The sequence below is a fragment of the Microcaecilia unicolor genome, chromosome 4 (assembly GCF_901765095.1).
Source record: "Microcaecilia unicolor chromosome 4, aMicUni1.1, whole genome shotgun sequence".
NCBI lineage: Eukaryota > Metazoa > Chordata > Amphibia > Gymnophiona > Siphonopidae > Microcaecilia > Microcaecilia unicolor.
Genome location: NC_044034.1, coordinates 299,951,758 through 299,970,657, shown reverse-complemented (window position 1 = coordinate 299,970,657; position 18,900 = coordinate 299,951,758). Strand labels below are relative to the sequence as shown.

General features: G+C 41.1%; 1 protein-coding gene across 1 annotated transcript in view; it reads right to left on the bottom strand.

Moving 5' to 3' along the window:
- Nucleotides 1–279: 279 nt before the first annotated feature.
- TACR1 (tachykinin receptor 1) overlaps nucleotides 280–18,900 on the bottom strand; it is a 246,212-nt gene continuing 227,591 nt past the window's right edge. Inside the window, exons 4-6 of the mRNA XM_030201806.1 lie at nucleotides 8,905–9,055; nucleotides 5,509–5,705; nucleotides 280–883 (exon numbers count right to left, since the gene is read on the bottom strand). Of these exons, the coding sequence (XP_030057666.1) occupies nucleotides 589–883; nucleotides 5,509–5,705; nucleotides 8,905–9,055 (643 nt within the window). The 3' untranslated portion in view covers nucleotides 280–588. The remainder of the gene's footprint in view (nucleotides 884–5,508; nucleotides 5,706–8,904; nucleotides 9,056–18,900) is intronic.

Below are 18,900 nucleotides of genomic sequence, written 5' to 3'. Positions count from 1 at the left end.
CAAATGCTGTAGTAGAAATCACCCTCCTCCTGCCTTAGTTAATAATGGAAAATGCCCCAAAAAGGAGGCCAACTTGTGGGCGAGCCATGAAATTGAGGTCCTGTGAACTTTGTGGACAAAAACAGAGCCCAGGGTACTTTTCCTAACAGCATAGGTCAGTGGTTCCAAAACCTGATCCTGGAGGCACCCTAGCCAGTCAATTTTTCAGGATATGCACAATGAATATTCATGAGATAGATTTGAATGCATTGCTTCCACGGCATGTAAATCTCTCTCATGAATATTCTTTGTGGATATCCTAAAATCCTGACTGGCTGGGGTGCCTCTAGGACTAGGTTTGAGAATCACTGGCATAGGTACATCATGGCTAAATTTCAACTTGACAAAATTCTCCTTTATAAAAAACCATATTCGGCTCAGAAAAAAATAGATCTGTTTCATTCTGTTATACCTCTACCTTACTGAAAGAAGTATATAGAACTTTGGATAAAAGCATTTATAAATAAAATTAAGATAATAATAATAATAATTATAGTAATAACGCTGGTCACTGTATAAGTGAGAACAAGTAAAATCAAGAGGAGGCCTTTAGGAGAGATTATTCGAGTAGAAACTGGATGTTTCAGACATTGTCTTTGAGACACTACGTGAGGAGCCATTGGATGTAAGGTCTAGAGACAGGCGCTTGGCTTTGTTGCTGCTGTCTTCTCCATCTTCATCATTAGCAGTCAGGACAGATGACACAGTGGTCTCCATGCGGCTCACTTTGTACATGCTGCTCTGGGTTTGCAGGTAGCGTGTGGATTTCAGTTCAAGTCCTTCATACTCACCAGCATGGATGAATGGGCACCACTTGAAAACATGCTTAAAGCCAATCCGAAATCTAAGGGGAAAAGCAGACAGTGGAAAAGTTATGCTCATTTGTTATATGTGAGAGGAAGGGATGTGATAAAATTTTAGGAAGGTTGTAGAAGTAGGAATTGAGATGTGCATATCAGTACATCTGAAGTCTCACCAGTATTTTAGACCAGAATCTGCTGACATAGAGCCTGTTCTGAACTATAGGAGAAATGGATGTTTATGTTCTGGGTGCATACAGCATAAACATGCATTTTATCTAAATATATGTATGTAATATCGACAGATGCAAAGTTAGCACATAACTGGTTATGTGCCATCATATACCCGGTTCTGTTGTACAATGGCAACAGTTTGGTGACATTTCATCATGCAACACTTCATCACATGACAGTTCATCACCAAGCCAGTTCATCGCTTTGTCACTTCATCACTGAGTCAGTTGATCATGTGACACTTCATCAGGTATTCAAGTTAAATGTATTCAAATTATGTGTGGAAAACTTGTGGCAGGGGGGTGGGGGCCAGCACATAACCATGCCAGTCCTTTGGCGCCTCAATATGAGTCTTGCTAATACTCATGCACACAAAATTTTCTACACATATTCATTGTGTGTTAAGTGATATGTGCTATGTAAAATAGCACATATCACTTAACACACAATGAATATGTGTAGAAAATTTGCACAAAAATGTGATGAAAGGTACCATATGCACGTTATCTGTCTTTATAAAATAATCTCACAAAACATGCTGAGTCACAGTTAAAATGCACCCACATATATTTACACCTGCTACTAAGCAGCAGTAAATGTATATAGGCAAAATATGGTAGGTGCATGGTTTATGAATTACACATATATGCCCCATATTCTATATATGGCCCCTAGATTTGCGTGCCACAATTTGGGCATGCTCCTGAGATGCATACACAAATTAATTGGCTAATGAGCCAATTAATATCAATAATTGGGTGTTAACAACCAATTATTGAATTTAATTGGCTGAATGCTATTCAATAAGGCATGGCACCTAACTCTACTAGTGCATAACTCAACGGGGGCATGGCCACAGGCGTCTCAGAGGTGTTCTGAAAAGTTACATATGTAGTTAGAGTACTGCCTCAGTGTGCATAACTTGGATGCTGACATTTACACCAGTTTTGCTCACTGCTTTCCTACTTTTTCCAGATATTCCTTTCTAGCTAACAGCTCCTTCAGGTTATCCCCCATCTGAACAAAGTTAGGTTGTTTTGAAGTCTAGAACCTTCACTTTTAAATGAACCCTTTCCACACCTGTTTTAATATTAAACTACATTACTTATTTATTTGACACCTTACTTTCTAACTCTCTTCTCTTACCTATCTCCATGTTCCAGCTTTGCTTATACCCTTCACTATCGATTAAAATTTTCTGTTACGTATTGTGTTGATATTGTAAATAGTATACTATGCCATACTTTGTATTGTTATTTGAATATTTTTACTGCTGTAATTGCCTATTGCTCATGTTTGATCTATTCTTACTGTACACCACCTTGAGTGAATTCCTTCAAAAAGGTGGTTCAATGACTCTTTTTAGGAAGGATAGAGATGACCGAAAAGGTGTAGGAGTAGCACTGTATGTAAAAATATTCACAAAGGTGTTGTCTTGTCTACAGCTCTCTGACACAATCAGAAAATCTGGAAAAAGGTCTAGTTATAGATATCCAAAAGCTGGGAATGAAAGGTGAGATACTGTTGCTGGGAGATTTCACCTTGCCGGATATGAATTGGAGTGTTCCATCTGCAGAATCAGAAAGAAGTAGCTGACTTTCAAAATGTTTTGCTCAGGCAAATGCTATGCTATGCTACACGGTTCTTCTATTCTGCAATACCAAGAATAGTTTGGTGCGGATCACAAATTTAAGATAACTGGATAAAAGATCTGGGAGATTACACATAAAGCTTTACAACTGTTCTGTAACTACATTAATAAAAATATTCATTAAAGTAGGTTTTAAATTACTTTCGAAAAGTAGATAATTCTGCAAAGCAAGAATCTGTATTGGCAGCAAATTCCACATTGACACTACTTGATAATATCAACGAATTCCACATTGACACTACTTGATAATATATAGAAGAGTCAAACACACACTGTTGTTTAACTTGTTTAAATGGGGGGAAACAGAGTAACATTTGATTACGTGTTTACTTTATTTACTTTACTTGTATTTGTACCCCACAACCATTCACGTTAGAAACTCAGTTCGATGTGGGTTACATTGAATTGAACAGAAAATACAGAGTCATGATGCAGAGACATGTCATTTCTCAGGTGAAGAAAGTATAGAAAGGGGTGACATGGTGTAGGAGGGAAAGCTATTAGGAGAAGTTTATGGTAAGTGAGAGGAGGTATAGTGTGGGAGGGGATGGAGTACATGATCAGATAGTCAGGTGTTATAATGCGCATGCTAGGTTTTATCTATCAACAGGAATTTTTAAAATAAAAATGTTTTAGTTTTTTTGCGAAAGTTTTCGTAGGATGTGTTGTGTCATATGTCTCTTGTTAGTGTATCCCACCATTTGGTTGCATTGCACTGTAAACCAGCGGAGTGGGCTGATTTGTAGATCACACCTTTAAAGTTGGGGTAGTGGATGACGAGGTGGTCTCAGAGCTTTTCCTTTAGGTTGGCTAACACTAGCTCTATTAGTGACATCATACAACTTGTGGTGCCGTAAATAACTTGGTGGACTAAGGTGCAGATTTTGAAAACCACTCTTCCTCTTTATTGGTAGCCTATGTAGGGATTGTAGTAGCAGGGCAGTTGGTTCATACCTGGTCATGTTCTACTATTAATTACATTATTAAGAAACACCACCCAGATGATCAAATATAACTGAGCATTTTCGTACATAATCTTGAAAACTAAATTACAGAGTTTAAAATGTACTCTAGCCTATACAGGCAACCAGTGCAGTTTCTTAAGTAACAGAGATGCTGAATGAGATCTTCTAGCAGAAAAATATCAATCTAGTAGCAGTATTCTGAACAAGTTGCAAACATTTAATCAAGTTTTTTGAGAGCCAATGTACATGACGTTGCAAAAATTGAGTCTAGATATTATCAATGCCGTCTCAAAATACTTTTCAATTGATCTTAACTTCTTCAATATATAAAAAGACTTTGTAACCAATGATTTTATTTATGTAGAAAATGTCAGAAGTCTATCAACTTCTACTCCTAAAATTTTTGATCAGGACTCAAAAGGAAACTGATATGGTTCATGGTTCACCAAACAAGTGTCTGAAGGAATAGATAAAAGAAGAGACATTTATGAAATAAAGAAGAACACAAAAAAAAGAACATAAAAAAGAACACCACATAAAATTCAAAGAAGTGAAGAGAAAAATACAGCTGATGAAAGCACAGGCAGAAGAAAAAATGGCTACAAAGAGATATCGAGACTTTTTCAGGTATACTGGGGAAAGGAGGAAGACTAGAAATGGAATTGTGAAACTGAAAGTGGCTGAGAACTATTGTATGGAGAGTGATGAGGGGGGGGGGGGGGCGGACATACTAAACAAATACATCTGTTCTGTGTTCACAGAATAAAATCCTGGAGAAGGACCTCTGTTGTCTGACCAAGGTATATATGTTATAGACGTCAAAAATGTTGTTCTTTTGCCTAATCAATAAACTCGGTAATTCTTTTGCCCACCACATAAAATTCTCTGCTGCTGAGGTCCACTGGAAAGTGATCTAAAAAATCTGATCCTTCAAGTTCGCTGTTAAATATTTTTATCTCTCAGAGAAAAATATCTACTTGGCATTTAGTACTTCAATAAATACCAGCCGACGTCTACTAGCAAATGATCTAAGTATCTTCTCTGGGTTTATAATACACCAAAGCTTATCAGGAGTACCAATAGACCCGTGCAACTGCTTTATGACATACACGTGATATGTGCTCATCTCTTACAACTTTGTTTCTGCTTTGTCATGCTTCTACCCTCCCTGCTTAATGGCACCAGATGTCCCTGTTCATTGCTCGGTCATATGCAGAGAGAAAATTCTAGAGACCACCAAACCTTTTTTGCTGATTAGCAGCTGAGAGAGATAGAGGGCAATTTTTATAACAGGGCACCTAGATTAATAGGGCAGGAAGGTGCTTATTTTAGAAAAGCAGAAACAAACAGGAGGCAGCCTAGTGCAGAAGCAGAGCAGAAAAACAAACAGCAGCAGCAGCGATCCAAGGAAGGACAAACACTGCAAGAGTTTATCCAAATGTCAACTTTAATAAAAACAGGTCCCAACCTGGTCAAGTTTCGGAAAAACCTTTGTCAAGGGTCACATAGGTTTCCACAATACATTCACAGATTCAATGAACGTACTGCAATACCTGCACAGAAAAAGACTTGATGGTTACTGACTTTTGGAATTGGACCAGAGCTTTTTCTGTGCAGGTATTGCAGAATGTGCATCGAATCTGTGCCGAAACACGGTACCGTGTTGAGTCATCTTTTATTAAAATTTGTTAAACAAATTACCCCAACATGACTGGTCTCTCATTTTCAGAGTTTCTTTTAGCTCTACAGAGATCCTCAGAACACACCAGGTCCTATTCTACAACATGACTTCCACATTTTCTCTATGGTGGGCACTCACCTGTCATTAAGACAGCAATAGATAATGGGATTGTACATCGTGGAACTCATGGCCAGCAACATAATTGCCAGGTAAATCTGCTGGATGATTTTTAGCTGATACAAAGATGGGTGGAAGTACTGCAGGAGGAAGTAGATATGGAAGGGAAGCCAGCAAACTGCAAATGTACAGACGACGACGATCATCATCTTCACAACCTGTATTAGGAGAAACCAAACACAACCTTAAGGGCAAGATGGACAGATGCAAAGCTCAATAGTACATATCTGAATAGAAGAGGCCATATTTTATTGGTAAGCAATAAACTAGTGGCAAGTGATATAAAAGAATAGCATTTTTAATTGCCTGTACTGATGAGTACCTCGGTTAATAATTTTATCATTCAGAAAGATAATGTGGCTGATTATTATTTGAATTCAGGGCTGCAGCGACTTTCCATTGGCTCTGGATATAATTAAAAGATTGTCAGATTTCTCTGTTTGACCAAAATTATGATTGCTTTTCTACTGCCCATGAAAATTTCTGAATTCTGGTATATTTCAATGTTAAATACATATAACTTAAGAGCAATTTTATAACTTGGTGCCTAAGGCACATATATGATATAGAATAATATGTGTGTCATTTATGCATATGTGTTGGGTGCAAGTCCATAATGTATATGCAAAGTCATTCAGCATCTAACTGCAAGGGGTACACACATGGGTAGAGCATTGACGTCACCAAATGAGGTGGACAACTTATAGAATACTACTTTATATCAATTTCTTATAGATTGCCTACCATCCTGATAGTCATTAAAGTGGTGTACATTCAGGTGCAGTAGGTTGTTTTTTTTTTTAATCCCTGGAGGATTCACAATCTGAGTTTGCATCTGAGTCAATGGACAGGTGTGATTTGCCAAAGATCATGAGGAGCTGCAATGGGATTTGAACTGGGATTCCCTGCTTTGAAGGCTACTCCTCCACTCTGTCAATTGCCTGCATTGTATGGTACACCAACTGATGCCTGCCATTGATCTGCTGTAAGTGGGCACAACTATGTTTCGCTATGCCAATGCAGCTTTGTGCTAGTATTTTATAACACCTTATGTGCGCCCTGAAGCCATTATAGAATTGACATTAAGTGCAAACGATTGTGGTGCCTATATCTTGATGCCATTATAGAATTGCCCTAAATGTCTTCTTCCACTGAATCTCCCTGATAAAAAGTTAATTAGCCTAAGGGCCCCTTTTACCAAGCTGCGGCAAAAGGGAGCCTGCATTGGCGTGTGTTTTTGATGCGTGCTAAGGCCCCCTTTTGCTGTAGCTGGTACAAGGGTAGTCTTTCTTTACTACAGGAAATGACCGTGTGGCAAGTAAAGCCCATGCCACGTGGCCATTTTGAGGGGGAGCCCTTACTGCCACCCATTGAGGTGGCAGTAAGGGCTCCCGTGCTAACCCTGTGCTACAAAAGAAATATATTTTTTGCTTGGGTCATATGCAGAGAGAAAATCCTAGAGTCCACCAATCCTTTTTTGCTGATTAGCAGCTGAGAGAGATAGAGGGTAATTTTTATAACAGGGCACTTAAATTAATATGGCAGGAAGTGCTTATTTTAGAAAAGCAGAAACAAACAGGCAATATGACGGTGCATTGGGGGTGGAAAATACTGCCGGACTGCTGTGGTAGCCTGGTGGTACTTTCTATTTAGCAAGTGGTAAGCCCATGTTGGGCTTACAGCTGCTATGTAAAAGGGACTCTAAATTAAGTCATTTACTTGAAGTTTCACAAAGTAGAAAGGGAGTATCATAGTAATGTTTTTATGTTTACAATTCTGTATGGTCTTGCCCCACAATATCTTAGAAATTTTATATCCCTATGGGGCCTTTTTACAAAGCAGCGATAAGCCCAATGTAGGCTTACTGCTCACTCTTCCGGGACTACCACCGGCCCAACATGGCCACCGCTGGTAGTCCCGCCCCACGCCAGCACCATTTCTGTGGGAAAAAGAAAAACCCCGGAAATGACTTATGCAGTGGTAATCCGATGGTAATCGGACATTGCCATGCACTGTCCGGTTACCACCGGGTTAGCATGGGTGCTCTTATCGCCACCCTAATGGGTGGTGGTAAGGGCTCCCCATCACATGGCCATGCAGTAAGAGTTCTCTTACCGCATGGCTATGTGTGTCTTGGGGCTTTTTACTCACAGCGGTATAAAGGGCCCTGGCACATGGGAAAAATGGACCCTGCCACAAGCGCAGGGCCCTTTTTCCACAGCGTGGTAAAAGGACCCCCTGTATCTCATACAGAGACAATTACATTTGAGCCAAGAAATACAGCTTCAACTACTCAATGAAGTTACATGAAAATACTTTTAAAACAAATTGGAGGAAATATTTTTCACTCAATGAATAGTTAAGCTCTGGAACTCGTTGCCAGAAAGTGTGGTAACAGCTGTTATCATATCAGGGTTCAAAGTCTGCTATTGAGAAAGACATGGGGAAACCACTGCTTGCCCTGAGATTGGTAGCATGGAATCTTGCAACTGTTTCAGTTTCTGCCAGGTACTTGTGACCTGGATTTGCCACTGTTGGAAACATGATACTGAGCTAGATGGCCCACTGGTTTGACCCAGTATGGCTATTCTTATGTTCTTTTTACAAGGCTGCAGTAAGCACTAATGTGTGCATATAGCAGCAAAAAAATGGCTTACCGTGGGGCGCGCTATGACCTTCAGTAATTTTGGGATATGCATGTTCTAACCATGTGTTCGAAAATAACATTTATTTTTTAGTGCTGGGGCAGGACAGAGTGGGCATGTTCTGTGCTAACTGATTAGCGCATATTTAGAATGCGAGTCCCTACTACCTACAAAATAGGTGACCCTTTGCCTTTTTTCCCCCAAAATGGTCCAAACAGATAGACACACACTGCACAAAAACATCTAGCAAATGGCAGTTTTCTGATGTTTTTTCTGTTTTGAAATGACCCTGTTTGCTAATTTGCAAAGCGATCAAAATCAGATTTAGATGTCATATCGAAAATGACACTTGAACTGAATTGGTAAAGTGAACTACAAATGCTTGTTAAATCAAATTAAAAGTTATTTAAACGCAGTCCTGGCTTTTATCAGGAGACAATGGAACTGAATCAAATGTAGAGCTTCATGTACTGTTGCTTCCCACTAAAATAAATTTGCAGCCACATTCTATAGAATATGAAACCTGTGAATTTGCTTGTGTAATATTCCACCAAAAGAAAATTAGCTAAATAAAAACCAGTACAATTAGTTAGTTGGAGCTGACACCTTTACCACATTCTTTGACTATTTAAAGATTGACAATTTTCCTAACCCTCGATGTCTCTCATTTTGTATTAATAAACTGTGATAACAGACCAAGGGCCTCACTTACCTTGCGCTTAGCTGTTACTTGCTCATGATATCGATCAGAGGAGTCTCCAGGGATCTCACTTGCCCATAGTGTAATTCCAACAACAGTATAGGCACAACCTATCACCATAAGTGGCAGGAAGTAAATCAGCAATGTCACACAGATTTGGTACCTGGAATAGGGCATAATATTATTTTGGTTACAAGTTGCATGACACCAGACTGTGGCCAAAATACAGCTGCCTGAAGAAAGTCATATGAGTTAACATTCTTGCCACAGATGATATACACATTAGAAAAGGTTTTGTCCAAATGTGGCCTGTGGGGACACTTTTTCAGATGTTTGCATTTTTGCACTTTAGGGTTAGGGTTTTACATATAATAATTTAAAAACAAGGTTAAAGGTTACTGAGATTCTGGCTTGGATGACTGATAATCCACTAAAGCCATGTTGATTGCTGAGTATATAGTGTAGATCTGTAAATTAAATTGATAACCAGAGCTTTCAGAATTATCACTTGCATGCAAGGCCGGTGTTGGTGGGGAGTGGGGGGGGGGGGGGGCATACAGGGCAGATGCCCTGGGCCCCATGGTCCAGCATCTTTTCTCCTTCTCCCCAGTCAATCTGACATCTCCCTTCCTTTCCCTTACCTTCCTGGTCTACCTCAACGCAAATTTCTCTTCACATTGGTCGCTGGCATGCAAGTGGTTCTGATTCCTTGCTTGCAGCCTTTCTGGAGCCTTCCTTCTGCTGTGTTCTGCCCTCCTCTGACACAACGTCCTGTTTCTGTTGGGCAGAATGTGGCAGAAGGAAAGCTCCAGGAAGGCTGCAGGCGGCATATTAGAACTGCTGCTGCACTGGCAGCATTGTGAAAAGGTAAACTGCGAAGGAGAAGGGTGAGAAAGAGGGTAAAACCTAAGAGGACAGAGAGATAGAAAAGGAAAGGAAAGAGCTGAAAGGGAAAGATCAATAAGTCAGAGACAGGTGAAGTAAAGGAATGGAACAATACAGGAAAGAGAAGAAAAGAGAAATGCACAACAACCACTGGAAAGAGATTTAGCAGAAGACAGACAGGAAAACAGAAAAGAGACACTGGACCAACACAATGGAAAAATAAAATGTGCAGGCAACAAAGATAGAAAAAAGTGTTTTATTTTGAATGTATTAACTGGAATATGCTAGATCTGGGTATGTGCATTACAGATGTCTTTGCATTGTGTTCAGTGGTATAGCAAAATGGCTGATCTTGGGGGGGGGGGGGGGGGGGGGGGGCTAGGTGCCACCCTTGGCTACACTGTGTTCAGTGCAAAAGAAAGTGAATTTCTATTTTTATTTCTCCACTGTTGCAGTACTTGTTTAGTTTAACTTCTTGGGGTTCCCAGTTCAATTTGGTCTTCATATTTCTATTTCTAATTTGTGTTCCCTTGTTCTGTATTTGGTGAAGGTCTGTCTGTGTTTTGTGTGTGAAGAAGTCATTTAAAGTTGTTTTATGTGTGGTAGTAATGGCAGGTGGGGAAGTTCAGGGGTGCAGGGAGGAGAGGGGATCAGGCCCCCCTCCTTCATTTCTGCCCTGGGCCCCAGCATGGCTAACACCAGCCCCGATGGCATGTAAAGCAATAGTTTGGGTTTCCTATGGCAAAACTTCCCAGGACAAAAAGGAAGACAATCTTCTTTCTATCCATTTCTAGAATCCAAAGGTTAGATGATCATAGCCTCAAAACAGTGTTTGTTTGTGATGTTTTCTGGCAGAATAATGCAGAGGTTTTCCATTGCATTTTGCAGCCTACAGTTCAGTCTTCCCCAGTGATCTCTCGTTTAGGTACTAGCTAGGTCTGGCTCTGTTCACATATTGGAGGATGCTCTGTAGAGTTTTTAAACATCATGATTTTCACAAAGCATCATTGTACATAGTGTAAGAGGAACTACATATCAAATTATTTAGAAAGACTACTAAGGTGGCAATTCTATAAATTGGCACCAAGATTTAAGCGTCCCATGTCATGTGTTGAGTGCCAACTCTATAACTGCATCTTGGTGCCAAGATGCCATTATAGAACACTAGCATAAGTCAGCACTGGTGTGCCTAAAGGTAGGTGCCAACAGCTACGCCAAGCAATGGCAGTCCGAACTGTTGGGGCCCCGAGGTGCATGTGCCCTGAGTTTGGCCACTCATAAGGCTACATTGGAATTTATAAATGATGTTTGGTTTTCATTTTAGCTGAGATGCAGGGCATGTTTACATTGGATTGATATTTCCATACGACCCCTGAAGTAGGTGCTGTGCACCGAAATATGGTCCATGTCAGGTCACTGATGTACAAATTTGATCTACATTGTGAATTAAAATGATCCGTTCTTTTTTTGAAGGCTCTTGGTGCTTTTATGCTTTGGATTGTGTTTTGCGCTTTGAACCCTTTCTGTGCTGCTTTGTGAGCTGCCCATATCCTACCCAAGTTTATCCCCCGCCCCCCACGACACTTATGGGCTAAGTAATTGTGGAATGTATTTTATAGAATAGTCATAGTGTCTAGCACTTATGCACATAAACACACCTATTCTATAAATCGTTGCACGTAAATGGTGCCTACATTTAGGCACACCTTATAGAATTGCTCTATAAATGTATTCATCTTCCCAGTGAGGGGATACATAAATAAAACAAAAACTTATAGCAGAGAGATGATAAAGAATGTATATTTATATGGAATATGGTGATATAGGAAAAGTCTGAGAATTAGCTGTAACGACTTGATTTCAAAAAGACAATATCTTTCACAGAAAACCTGTTCAAACTGAAAATGAAATTTGCTGGTTATGTACTTAAGAGGTTTTTGTGGTACCAGCAGACTTCATAGAGGGTAAAAGAGAAAGAGGAAAACACAGAACATGGGGGTGGGGGGAAGTGGCATTAACATATTATTTCTCAAATATTAGCAAAGGAAATCGGAAAACTGGGCATGAATAGACCTCGCACACCACAGTTGCCAACCTCTGTGTCAAAGATGGCACTTGTTGAGAAATGAGACTTCTTAATTATAAAACTGTCATTTTTATTCAGTAGGTTTCTAAAATGCTTCACATGTGACTTTCTCTTAGAACCATTTCTTTTCTCATTCTGCAGTAGTGTGCTGGGATGCTTCTACACTTGAATGATGGTCTTGGAGAAACTCCATGGATACACTGTCATGAATCACTGCCCTTTGAACAATACTGAACCAGAATAATTCACTGCTGACCCAGGTTAATCATTTCTGGCATTTGAGCATCCGAGTACATTGCGACTTAGAACTACTAATTATAATCTGAATGAAGATCATTTTGTACAGGCTTGAACTATTGTTAGAGATTGAAGTTTATGTGATAAGTTCTATAGCTGTATAATAGCTGATGATTTAGTCTTAAAATTAGCAAGAAACGTGGTTTTTTTTTTCCATTTAATCAATGCTGTCCTATTTTACTCTTCTAAGGGGAGAAGGGGTCTGGCTTTGGAATTTTTAACTTTGCAGTTCCACTCATGCTGGCTGAGAGACTACTGTTTATGGGCAAAGGATAATACATTAATAATGGTCTACAGCAGGCTTGTCCAAATTCAGTCCTCGGGAGCTGCAATCAGGCCAGATTTTTAGGATATCACGAATGAATATGCACGAAGGAGATTTGCATGCCCACTATCTCCACTGCATACAAATCACTCTCATACATATTCGTTAAGGAAAAAAAATCTGGCCTGTTTGTAGCCCTTGTGGACTGAACTTGGCGAGCCTGCTTTAGAGTAATGGTACTCAGTACTCAAACAGTTCCTTGGGTAGCTCCCAGACCAGTGGTAACTCCCAACCACTTCCAGTTGTTGAGGGCTGCCGACTGGTCAATATTTCAAGACATCCCTATTAAGATGCATGAGACGGACTTGCATATAATATATTTCATGTATTTTCATTAGGGATAGCTTGTAATTCTGATCCCTCAAGGACTGGGAGTGAATACCAAGGTCCCAGACCAGGCATACCCAAGTTCAGTCTTTGAGGGCCACATATAGGCCTGATTTTCAGGATATCCCTAATGAATATTCATGAAGTAAATTAGTATGCCCACTACCTCCACTGTATGCAAATATCTCATATATTTTCATCTATCTATCATGTGGGGAAACGGAGGGATGTGGAACAGGGGGGAGGGGGAGAGGGAAAGAAAGAGCAGGTGGGTATGTAAAGAGCAGTACATAAGAACATAAGTATTGCCATACTGGGAAAGACCAAAGGTCCATCGAGCCCAGGATCCTGTTTCCAACAGTGGCCAATCCAGGTCACAAATACCCGGCAAGATCCCAAAAATGTACAAAACATTTTATACTGCTTATCCAAGTGTTGTATAATAACTAAGTAAATGTGGTTAGTTACTGTACTTAAGTACAAGTTTGTCACTTTTACTTGTAAAGAAGTAAAGTAAACATTTTGTTACTTTTACTTTTACTGAAGTAATAATTTCACCAATTTTTACTACTTTTACCTAGCTACCTCTGATGCTTGCAGTTAAAAGTAAAAGCAGAAGTGAGACATAAATGAGAATTCCTCAGTAGACTAAATGAAATAGCAAAACCTGGAATAGGATTTTGCTTTTGCAAACCTCATCATGCAAGCAGTGGATCATCTTATCTTAAATGTTGCTGTTCAGTGAATATAGTCAATGAGAACAGTGGAGTTGCCTGTGGTTGTTGAATTGGTTACGGGTCTCCAGCCAAACTGAACAGTCATGAGTTGGATCACTTTGAAGTGGAGATGAAGCTGAAGCTGGTTGCAATTCTTGGTGAACAGACATATAGTATCTCTATCACAACAGAGTGCTGCTCATTTCATGGAAAATTTTACATTGAGCTGACTGTCCACTGGATTGATAGAGTCTTTAGAGAGGAAGTCTTCGTGTCTGGCCTTAAGACTGAAAGGTTCCCACACATTTAATGTTCTTGCATCAGTTCTCAAAGATATTCAGAGTTTGCCATCAGATGAAAAATTGTTAGAACAACAACAATGATTCCAACTTTGTGAAAGCATTCTCTGTAACTGGACAGGAAGTAACCTGTTCCGGGGCAGAGGAGGGAGCTGCTGCAGCGAACAAGAGAATTTAGCGAGCGTAGCGAACTGGGAGCAGACAGGCGCATGCTGCGGCACCCTCCCAGTGGCGTGCACCCGGGGCGGACCACCCCCACCGCCCCCCCCCCCTTGGTACGCCACTGCTTCCTGCCAATGCAGTTGTTGAACACCTTTGTAGCTATGCAGGATTAATGACTCACAAGCACACTTGCATGCATAATAGTCATTTTCAAAATTTAGTTTTACTAAAAACAAAGTGGATTGAATTGTAGAGCAGTACAGTTACTGGGCTAAAATCATTAACAATAGTTGCATTTGTTGTAGTTGCGGTACTTTTACTTTTTACTCAAAAAATATTATATTAGGCAATAACATTTTTACTGTCACAAGCACATTTTTTTAATGTGTACTTCACTGTACTTTTTACTTTTACTTACATATTAAAATATACATTTATTTTTACGTAAGTACTTTGACTTAGTACTTTGAACAACACTGATAAAGAGAAGCAACATTGTAGCTGGGAGAGGGGCTCTTCGCCTGTCCCCATCCTCAATCTCAGTCTTCCCCTAATGACTCTATTTCTTCCCACCTTCTTATTCCTGTTGCTCCTTTTTCTTCTCCCCATCCCTGACCTCCCTCCCTTTCTTCTCTCTATCCCCTCACCATCTCTGAGATTGCAAGATGCCACATTATTGCTGCAGAATTTACTAACTCTTGCTGCAGAATCTACCCCTGAGTTACTACATGAAACTGGACGCTTTGATTATAGGTGATTTGTTTAGTCTGTGGCTAGAAATGTAGGGGTTGACATTCAAAGCGATTTAACTAGCCATTAATAGTTCCTGGCTGGTTAAATTGTTTGTGAGGGGCTATCAGCTGATATTCAGCGGCACTTAATTGGTTAGTGTCACTGAATATCACCACAGACCACTAAACTGAAAGCTATTTTGTGGGCTGTCTGGGGGCAGAGTTGACACTTATGTGGTTAGGTGCAGATATTCAGCACTTAACCACTTAAGTTAAGTAGCCAAATCAGACCACATAAAACTCAGTTGAATATCACACTTAACCACAAGATATAGCCAGTTGCATATACCTGGATATTCTATTTATTTATTTTAGATTTTGCTCATACCTTTTTCAGTAGTAGCTCAAGGTGAGTTACATTCAGGTCAGGAACGTAGCCAGACCTGCCATTTTGGATGGGCCCTGAATTAACCTGGGTGGGCCGTTCGTTCGTTTGTTCCCTCCCTCCCCCCCGGGCATCTGCTTCTCCCTCCCTCCTTGGCCTACCTGGGCAGTGCCTTCTCCCTTCGCCATCCCCTCCCGAGTTTTGCGTTTCTCCCTCTCTTCTGCCTGCTCTCCCCGTCCGCTTAGTCTGGTCATTTTACTCCCTGAAGCGCCGTTCTCCCTCCAGCACCAGCGATTCCTATAGCCTTCTGCCAGCGAGCGTCATTGGGGGCAGGGCCTCTCCTCAGGCGCGTCCCACCTTTGCAGAGTAGACGGGATGTGCCTAAGGAAAGGCCCCGCCCCCGATGACGCATGCTGGCAGAAGGTTATGGGAATCGCCGGTGCTGGAGGGAGAACGGTGCTTCAGGGAGTAAAAATGACCAGACCACACGGACGGGGAGAGCGGGCAAAAGAGGCAGGAAAAGATTGGCGCCTCACTTGGGTTGGGGCTTGTTAGGGTGGGTGGGCCTGAAGGAAAAGTGGCTGGCCTGGGCCCGTCCAGGCCTGCCCCTGATTCAGGTACTCTGGATATGTCTCTGTCCCAGGAGGGCTCACAATCTAAGTTTGTACCTGAGGCAATGGAGGGTTAAGTGACTTGCCCAAGATCACAAGGAGCAGCAGTGGGATTTGAACTGTCCACCTCTGGATTGCAAGACCAGTGCTCTAACCACTAGGCCACTCCTCCACTCAATGCCACTCTACTAGGCCACTCCACTCAATGCCAGTGCACAGACATGGCCTGATATTGAATGACTGGGGATAATGTCATTGGCGGCTAAAAAAACATTCACCACCACCAGCTGAATATTTACTCCGTAGTTACCTTGCTGCTTCCTATGTGCCGCAACTTTGACTGTAACCTAACCATTACAAAAACTACATGCCTGCTTATGCTCTTTTATTTCATACAGCATTCTGGCTGCAGACACCCCCTCCCTGCACAGCTTGCCCTAACACTGGGTTGGGTTTCTCCTAATGCAGGTTGCTTCACAGGCTTGGCATTTCTGTAGTAAGAATATCAACTGTTCCACTTGCCCCTGAGGCTACACTGATTGTAGAAAGCCTAGTGATCATAAAGTGGCCTTTATTCATGCTCACTGCTTCCAGTTTTAAAGCAATTGTTGCAACTGTAATTTCAAGTAGGCATGGATATACTGCTATGGAATTAGTCCAGACCACTCCATTCCCCTCCTCGGTCTAACCTCCTATATACCTAATTCAGTTTGCTGTTTGAACCCAGCACTAGAGGTTTATTTATAAACATCAATGAATCCAAGTTAAGATTAAGCACTAAAGTAATGTGTGGCTAGAACTGAAATCTTACATCAAACCATGAAAATCTTACACTCAGGCAAAATCCGAAAACAATTCCTTTCCATTTGCCAAGCTCTAACCCCTTAATTAGATCAAAAATGCCTAGCGCCTCCAATACTCTCAATATAACATCTTCCCATATATCATTTCAAAATCACTGAATATGCACAAACAATCTTTTCTTTCTTTTTGCTTAGTATTTAAACTAATTTAAGGTCCTCAGCAGCACAATGAGTGTGGCGGCAATTCATTTGTCAAGAGACCCACTTGCATAGGCGCCCAGTATAAGAGGCTTGGGGAGGCTAAGCCTCCCCAGCCGAAAGCCAACCCAACAAGCCTCCGCTGCCTCCCCACGGTATCCGGAGCACCATGCAGCACAGCAGCATCAGCACAACAACAGAAAGAAAGAGTAAGAGCGGCAACTTGGCGAGCCCACAGGAAGTAAAGCAGCACAGCTGTAGCCTGCGGGACCTGACCTTCCGTTCTGCACATTCGCCAGCGTGAGCGCAGTGAAAGACGCCCCCCCAACTCACGCTACTGCCACTAGTAGTCTCCACTAGCGATTACAGCAGGCCTGCCTCAAGGATTCTGTCTTCGCCAATGACGCGTTCTCCCTCCATTTCCTGCTTCCGCGAAGGCGGGATATGTCACAGGGAAAAGTCCGAGTTCATGAGGCAGGGCTGCTATGGTCTCTACAGTGCAGACCACTACCTGCAGCACTGCACGCCACAGAAGAAAGACTAAGGCAAGTGTCCGACTACTACTGAAGGGGAGGGGGTAATAAGGGAGAGACTAGAACCAGGAGGGAGAGAAGGAAAGAGTGGGGCTTAGAGGGAGAGACCAGAGGGGGGTGGCAGAAGAGAGCTTGCTTGCTGAATCTTTGGGGGAGAGAGAGATGAGGCCTTCAGCTCTCTCACAAAGGTTCAGCTTGAACCTTTGGGAGAGAAAGAGAGCTGAAAGTGCTGCTCTGATAGTCCTGGGTGGGGTAGGGAAGGAGGGCAGGCAGGCAGGAGGAAGAAAATATGTAAGGCCCTGGAGGGGGAGACAAGTTATAGATGTGGACGGGGGGGGCGGAGGGGAAAGACAGCTTGCTGAACCTGTGGGGGAGAGCTGATATTCAGCCATGGTGGTAATATTTGATTTAAAGAGAGAAAAACTGCACATGGAGGAAGAAAATAAGCAGAAGCTGGATCCACTGGACAGTCAAGTCTGTGGAGGACCCAGCTTTTACTTATGGATGTAGGGCAAGAAATGAAGAAGAAAGGTGGAAAGTAAAGAAATAAATGGAAAGGAAGCCCTGGAAACGGAGTTAAGAGGACAGATATCAGCAGAATCGGATACTGGGCCAGCATGATTAGAAAAACAAAGTCACCAGACAGCAAAGGTAGAAAAGATCATTTTATTTTCATTATAGTGTTTGGAATATGTCCACTTTGAGAATTAGGTGCTCAACATTAAAAGTTTATATTTATTTACTTATTTATGGCATTTTATTGTCGTTGTACCCCCCTCGTTCCTCAGTGTAAAGTGTCCCTGAGTACTTAAAATTATTATTAGTACCCAGAATCACCTCACCAAGGACGGAGAGGCCGACAGTTCAATAACCACGCCTCAAAATCTCAAAGAAAATGAGGGGAAAAATAAGCTAAAGTTGGATTTGTCCTGTTTTTGAAATAACCAAACGGAAAAAATGATTAACCAAAAACAACATTTTAATTCAATTCAAATAATAAAAGGATAAATTATTAACTAACAGACTTTCACCACTAACCTTATAGAATTTGATTACAACAGTATATTTTCTTTTCCAATACCCCAATTTCCCTCAATTACAATAATATATCAACATTTATATTCTAGTGCAAAACCAAATGTATTTTATAATTGTATAACTTTTTTTTCTCTTTTTCAGAAGTCTCCCTCTGGTATCGATACCAAGATTCTTATCAGATAAGTATTAAGTGTAAATTTTTCTTTCTGACTAATTTCTTTCTTAACTCTCCCTTGTATATCAACTTTAAAGAATTGATACTTTGTGTCCTTTTTCTTTTCCCTTTTCTCACAGGTCCTCGTAAAACAACCCCAGTGACCCAACTCAGGTAAGTAAGAATTATTTCTTTGTCCTGTCACTGTGTTGTCACTTAGCTGCGGTTTATTCTGATGTAGAATCCTCCGCGGTCTTTCTTGCGTAGGAGCTCAGGTTTTCCAGGATTCTTTGCCACTGTCTTTGCCACCGTCACCCTACACCTCGCTCTTAATAAAAATAAATGGAAGGAAAACCCTTTCTTCCTAACCAACCCCTTCCCACACTAAATGACTTAAATATATACAATTTAAAACACTGGGCAACACTTAACTAAGAAAATTAAAATAACTATACCCT